General features: G+C 36.6%; 1 protein-coding gene across 1 annotated transcript in view; it reads left to right on the forward strand.

The window, feature by feature from the left end:
* Window positions 1–7632, forward strand: part of st14 (ST14 transmembrane serine protease matriptase) — a gene marked incomplete at its 3' end in the record, with an annotated part of 32409 nt that overhangs the window by 24222 nt on the left and 555 nt on the right. Inside the window, exons 16-19 of the mRNA XM_079610795.1 lie at window positions 2619–2738; window positions 4017–4197; window positions 5352–5623; window positions 5888–6024. Coding sequence (XP_079466921.1) covers window positions 2619–2738; window positions 4017–4197; window positions 5352–5623; window positions 5888–6024 — 710 coding nt within the window. The remainder of the gene's footprint in view (window positions 1–2618; window positions 2739–4016; window positions 4198–5351; window positions 5624–5887; window positions 6025–7632) is intronic.

A 7632-nucleotide genomic window follows, 5' to 3' on the forward strand; every position in this document is an offset into this window, starting at 1 on the left:
GTGTGTTTTGTAAGCTTATCTGCATTGCATAATGTCTATTATGAGAACCAGACTCGTTCACAAGCAACAAACTAACTTATCGTTCATCATGGCATCATGGTTCAGTCACCTGAAGATAACTTTAATTAAAATAAAATTAATCCCAATTTAAAATAAAATAAGAATGAATGAATCAATCTGTCAATCAATCCACAGAAATGGGACAAAGTGGAGATAAAGGAATACAGATACAATTGAATTAGCCATTATAGGTCACACAATTATAGCTTATATCTGTTTATATAATATATATATATGCATACAATATTAAAAAAAAAAATTTTTATTCGTGCAGAATATAATGTTCTTTGTGAGATACATGCAGGTCCTGAATTATTCACAAAATTTTAAATTATTAAACATATTAAAGTGCTTTCTACTGTTTGGCTGGATGTTCGTGTGTGTATGCGAGTACTGAGTGAGATTTGGGACCATGCTGTGTGTGTGTTTAGCTTAGAGTCTCTATTGTCAGAAAGATCAGTTTAGGTAAAAACTAAAAGATTGTAATCACAGTAAATGGCCAGCCACTGAAAAGGTGAACTAAAATATTTAACGTTTTAGGACATTTCGGAATGCTTTAAATTTAACTTTAATCTGACTTTTCGGGCCATTAAAGCAGAGATAGGCACCTCCGGTCCTGGAGGGCCACTGTCCTGCAGAGTTTAGCTCCAACCCTTATTAAACACACCTGAACAAGGCAATCAATGTTGGGACCGGAGTTGCCTATCCCTGCATTAAAGGAACACGCCGACTTTTTGGGACTTTAGCTTATTCACCGTATCCCCCAGAGTTAGATAAGACCATACATACCCTTTTTATCTACGTGCGTGCCGTAACTCTGTCTGACGCACCCACCGCTAGCCTAGCTTAGCACAAAGACTGGAGGTAAATGGCACCAACTAGCATACTGCTCCCAATAAGTGAAAAAATAACGCCAACATTTTCCTGTTAACATGTTGTGATTTGTATAGTCACAGCATGTACAAATAACAAGGTCACATGAGACACAGCCAACTTCTAACATTATACATACTGGGAACTATATTCTCAGAAGGCGAAGCACTGCTACTTCTGCGGAGTGATTTGCTTGCAGCGCCTGAGAAGCCCCGTGGTGAGGAGCAGAGTTCGCTCAGTGTTGCGCTAATCACTCCACCGTTTACCTCCAGTCTTTGTGCTAAGCTAGGCTAGCGGTGGGTGCGTCAGACAGAGTTACGGCACTCACAGAGATGAAAAGGGTATGCACTGGACTTACAGTGGGGAGAACAAGTATTTGATACACTGCCGATTTTGCAGGTTTTACCACTTACAAACCATGTAGAGGTCTGTAATTTTTATCATAGGTACACTTCAACTGTGAGAGACAAACATCCAGAAATCACATTGTATGATTTTTAAACAATTAATTTGCATTTTATTGCATGTCATAAGTATTTGATCACCTACTACCAACCAGTAAGAATTCCGGATCTCACAGACCTGTTAGTTTTTATTTAAAGCCCTCCTGTTCTCCACTCATTACCTGTGTTAACTGCAGCTGTTTAAACTTGTTACCTGTATAAAAGACACCTGTCCACACACTCAATCAAACAGACTCCAACCTCTCCACAATGGCCAAGACCAGAGAGCCGTGTAAGGACATCAGGGATAAAATTGTAGACATGCACAAGGCTGGGATGGGCTACAGGACAATAGGCAAGCAGCTTGGTGAGAAGGCAACAACTGTTGGCGCAATTATTAGAAAATGGAAGAAGTTCAAGATGACGGTCAATCTCCCTCAGTCTGGGGCACCATGCAAGATCTCACCTCGTGGGGCATCAATGATCACGAGGAAGGTGAGCGATCAGCCCAGAACTACACGGCAGGACCTGGTCAATGACCTGAAGAGAGCTGGGACCACAGTCTCAAAGAAAAAAAAAATCGTACAAATCATACAATGTGATTTTTCTGGATTTTTGTTTTAGATTCCGTCACTCACAGTTGAAGAGTACCTATGATACAAATGACAGACTTCTACATGCTTTGTAAGTGGGAAAACCTGCAAAATCGGCAGTGTATCAAATACTTGTTCTCCCCACTGTATCTAACTCTGGGGGATACGGTGAATAAGCTAAAGTCCCAAAAAGTCAGCGTGTTCCTTTTAATCTGCTGTATTTGCATCTTCTTTTTTCTTCTAAATAATCTTCTACTGGCTGTGTTTCTCCACTTCTGTTGCTATCAAACTGACATGTACATTCACACTAAATATTGACTACCATTACATACATTATTAACCTGCTTTTAATATGTATAGACTCTTGTGATGGCAATAGCTTCAACACTTGGGCTGAAACTGTAGTGACATCACACATGTTGGTCTTTTCCAACTTGTTCAGCCCTTACCTCCCACTCTTTCTATCCCAAAGTTGTTCATTGTTTTTGTATCCTTCAGCAGAGATAAGTGACCTATCCCACAATCAATAGGCCTGATCGATAAGCTGGCTCTCGCATGGTCTTTCAGGTCTTTGATGATAAAAAGAAGCTGCAATTGATGGTTTATTTCCCTCGTTCAAGTATTACTTTATGCTCTCTTCCTCTCTTAGCGCCTGCTGTCTGCAATGATTTCTCCTTCAGGTGTAAAGACAAGCAGTGTGTAAACAAAGTGAACGCAGAGTGTGATCGCGAAGACGACTGCTCGGATGGTTCGGATGAACAGGGATGCGGTAAGTCACATTGTTAAATGTATTTTTTTTCACTCACAATCAAAAGTGAAGATGCTCTTTTAGTCTGGACAAAACCTGGGCAGTAACCATTCAACACACAAACTTATTCAATATTAAGAACTTGTTGATGAATTTGCAGCTGTGATGATATGTAGAACAACAGCACTGTTGCTCATGAGATTTTTTTTAAATACATAATTGAACTGTGGCGCTCAGGTGTGTATTTCAGCTATTTCACAATGTTAAAATATCATATATATATGTGTCATATTATTGTATTTATTATATTATAATTTAAACCACGTCATCGAATTCCCAGCAAAAATAAATATAATTAGGGATGCACAATTAATTTGCATGATATGGATTAGCTGTGTTGTTTTATGAATCAGTATCAGCCAATATTTGAGATTTTAAAGATTTAGATCATCATCTTGTGCTAATTTAAAGGCACATCAGTTATGGCAAAGATTTTACCCTTGACAACAGACTGTCTTGAAGTGATGTGCTACAGTCTTTTAATTTATTTCAAGATTTAGATCATCTAGCAGCGATTCGATTATGGCAAAAAGAATAAGTACAGCAGCTTTTATTAATATTAATTTGAAATGCACAGTAAAATCTCCTTTAGCCAGCTAATGGTTCAAATCACTTACAGTAATTATAGATTTAGTTATGAAATAGTATAGATTTATAATGTGTAAGAGAATACAATTACCGCCCATGCAGCTCTAGTGTCTTTATTGCATAATTATTTGAGGATAATGAGCTTCCCAGTGTTTTCACAAGCTTTTGGTGTTTCAGCGCATTTAAAAACAATTGTCATTTCCAGAAGTTGCTGAATAATCGACAATGTGGTAATTAGTGTGAAGAAAAAAAATCACATTAGAGCCCTTAGCCATTATACTTATTTTATGAAACCTTGCTTGACATTTCTTCATTCTCTTTCTACTTCTTTTATAGGCCTCAGGGTTGCTAGTTTCTTTTTCCTTCCCTCATTGTGTTTTTATCAGCCAGCACGGTTGGTTCCTCCATATATCTGCCTTGTTATGATTCAGCTTGAGTCCCGCTAAAGGCCGACGGTCCTGTGAGTCAGAGCAGATGTTTCGACAAACTTTCAGTGCTCACATTTTTTGCAGCTATCCCTCTGATTTTATCCCTGCTGGCCTCGAACAAGACCTCCTTAACCTCTCATCTCAGCATGCCAATGATATCTCTTCCGTTGTCTTTCTTGAAGTCTCTCTTTTTGTTTGAGCCGTTCCTACAATTTGGTTTCAGACTGTGGAGTCCGGCCATACAAGCACAACCGTATTGTGGGTGGGCAGAACGCAGATGTGGGTGAATGGCCGTGGCAGGTCAGTCTACATTTCCAGTCCAACGGACACACTTGCGGCGCCTCAATCATCTCCAACAAATGGCTGCTTTGTGCTGCCCACTGCTTCATCCAGCCTAGTCCAGAGTGAGTCGGTTTATTGCATCTCTGTATGGCTGTGTTTTATTTTGTCTGTTAGCTATAGTTGATTATTATCAGATACATTTTCTAAGTATCTTTCTCCATTCACTTTGTGCTCATATATTTTGATCAAAGACTGCGCTTGTATTTATTCTCATTGGCCAGCAGGTGGAGCACAAGACATGGCATGAAATCATATTTTACCTTGATGAGCTATTCCAACATGTTTCTGAGACTGAAACACGAACGCTGAACTGAAAGATAATTCGCTCTCCTGAGCTATGCTTTCACCATGAAATCAAAATTGACCCCATTTTACTTTGTTAATAAACGTTTCTGGTCTTTTTAGTGAACGATACATCAGTGCACAAATGTCTTTCATCAAAATGTAATAACTTGTTCCACCTCTGAAATGACTTTGCTTTTTGGCTGAAATGACCAAGCCCTCTTCTTTTTCAATCCCTCTTCATTTACACTACCGGTCAAAAGTTTAGAATAATTAGGATTTTATGTTTTTGAAAAAAAAAGAAAAGAAAAAAATCGCTTATGCTCACCAAGGCTGCGTTTATCTGATTAAAAACACTGTAAAACAGTCATTTTGTGAAATATTCACAATATTAACCTTCCGTTCATTAAAGAATTCCACAAAAATAGTAAGCAGCAAAACATTTTTTTTAACATTGATAATGATAAGAACCATTATAAAAAATTGAGCACTGATAATACGTGAGCACAAAATCATCATAATTTACAATGATTTCTGAAGGATCATGTGATACTGAAGACTGGGGTAATGATGCTTTAAATTCAGCTTTGACATCACAGAAATACTTTTTTTTTTTTAGATATTTAAATAGAAAAGTTATTTTAAATAGTAATAATATTTCACAATATTACTGTTTTTATTGTATTTTTGATCAAATAAATGCAGCCTTGGTGAGCAGAAGATAATTCTTTATAAAACGTGAAAAAAATCTAATGGCCTTTCACAATCCTGACTGTACATTTAGTTTTTCTCATTAAATCTGATTTCCTCAGATTTCCTGTCAAAATACAGACTTTAAATGGATTTGAATGCCATTTCATGTTGACCTTTCAAAACATCTGATTTAAACAACTAACCTCCAAAACAACATTGTGTTCATTGTCTCTTCCAACAGCTACAAAATGACATCCAACTGGGTGACGTACAGTGGTCTGCGGGACCAGAACATCCAGGACGCCTCTGTTCAGCAGCGTTCTTTGAAGACCATCATCACCCACCCAAGCTACGAAGAAATGACCTACGATTATGACATCTCCTTGTTGGAACTGAGCCAGCCATTGAACTTCAGCAACACCGTGCATCCCATCTGCCTTCCAGCATCGACCCACGTTTTCTCGGCCGGCAGTTCCTGCTTTGTGACGGGCTGGGGCGCGCTCCGAGAGGGAGGTGAGGCAGCTTGTGTGCCTGAGGGCTGCCCTTTGCGTTTGGAGATCCGCTTTTTCATGAGATACCTTTGGAATTGTGCCTCACAAGTTTGACATTCATCAATCCCTTGTCTCAATGTCACTTAGCACAACTTTTGTTATTCGATTTTGTTATTTGTGGAATCGCATAACTACTTCTAATGTTTCAAATTATGACTGTGAGTAAAGATCCTTTTTGGTATTAGAATGGTTCTCGTAGGACTAATGATTTATGTATGTGTTGTAGGAAGTGCTGCATCAATCCTGCAGAAAGCAGAAGTTAAGGTGATTAATGATACAGTATGCAACATGGTGACCGAAGGTCAGGTGACCTCTAGAATGTTGTGTAGCGGCTACCTCACCGGAGGTGTGGACGCTTGTCAGGTAAAAAAACATTAACATGTTGTTGTTTTTTATAAAATCACACTGAATTTAAATCTGGGTTACTTGCAGTATATGTACTGTACCGGTCAAAAGTTTAGAAATATTACTATTTTTATGTTTTTAAAAGAAGTATAATATGCTCATCAGGCCTGTGTTTATTTGTTTAAAAATACAGAAACATTTGTTTTAATGTGAAATATTATAATTTAAAAGAATGGTTTTCTATTTAAATATTCTTTAAAATATAATGTATTCCTGTGATGCAAAGCTGAATTTTCAGCATCATTACTCCAGTCTTCTGTGTCACATGATCATTCAGAAATCTGATTTGATACTCAGTTGTTGATTAATAAAAAGTTTATAAAGAACAATATTTTTATAAATGCATAACTTTTGAACAGTAGTCTATATTGTTACAAAATATTTATATTTTAAATAAATGCTGTTCTTTTTTTTTTACTTTTTTATTCATCAAAGAATCCTGAAAAAAGTATCACAGGTTATAAAAAAAAATATTAAGCAACTGTTACGAACATTGATAATAAATCAGCATATTAGAATGATTTCTGAAGGATCATGTGACACCGAAGACTGGAGTAATGATGCTGAAAATTTAGCTTTGCATCACTGAAATAAATTATATTTTACAGTATATTCAAATAGAAAAACATTATTTTAAATTGAAATAATATGTCAGAATATTGCAGCTTTTTTTCTGTATTTTCTATCAAATAAATGCAGGTTTGGTGAGCACAAGAGACTTCTTTCAAAATAATAAGTAATAAGCTTGTTTCTAAACTTTTGACCAGTACTGTAGAAATAAATCGGTTACTTTTTTTTTTCAAAGTGACTTGAGTGTGGACTGTCTGGACAAAAAAACACTTTTTTTAAAAAATGTTGTCAATCACATAAAATAATGCAAATAATTAGATTAATAATATAAATAATAATACAATATTTGTCAATGTTTGATGGTATGTTTTGCAGGGGAAAAGGGTTCACTGTTAATTAGTGTACTGATGTATACATTTTCTGATGCGAAATCTACGTGGTGAAATTGTTCACACTCAATCTTAATTCCAAAATTGTGTGGATTAGTATTGAAATAACTAATTCAACTGTGAAAATGTGTCAATGCGACCGCACCTTAAGGGCTATTATCCCAATAGTTTTCCAAAATTAGCATCTACAGAGTTACAATAATAAAACCCTCAATGCAGCTAAAAAGCTTTCTAACTAAAACATGCGCAAAGATTACACATTTGTTGAATGGTAATGAATTCAAGGTGGTTTAATAGCCATTTAGATGCATTGTCAAGCCTTTTTCATCCTGTTCTATTCATTCAGAAACACCTACAGTACAAAAATGACATGAGCATAATGCCGTCAAAGTGTTCAGCTAATGTTGTTGTCTTCCTGCAGTGTGTACACCCTCGTAGTGGAGAAGATTAATTATTCTACCTTGTTCCCTGATATTTAAATGAGCTGATTTCCATAATTTCTACTTCTATCTCGCTTGTTATTCATCTTGCTTTCCTCTTCTGAACGCTCTGTGCGTCTCTCTTATTCTGGGTGTAATCTTCTTAGTGTGCTTCTTTTTTTTCTTTT

This window comes from Phoxinus phoxinus (genome assembly GCF_949152265.1).
Source record: "Phoxinus phoxinus genome assembly, chromosome: 4".
Lineage (NCBI taxonomy): Eukaryota > Metazoa > Chordata > Actinopteri > Cypriniformes > Leuciscidae > Phoxinus > Phoxinus phoxinus.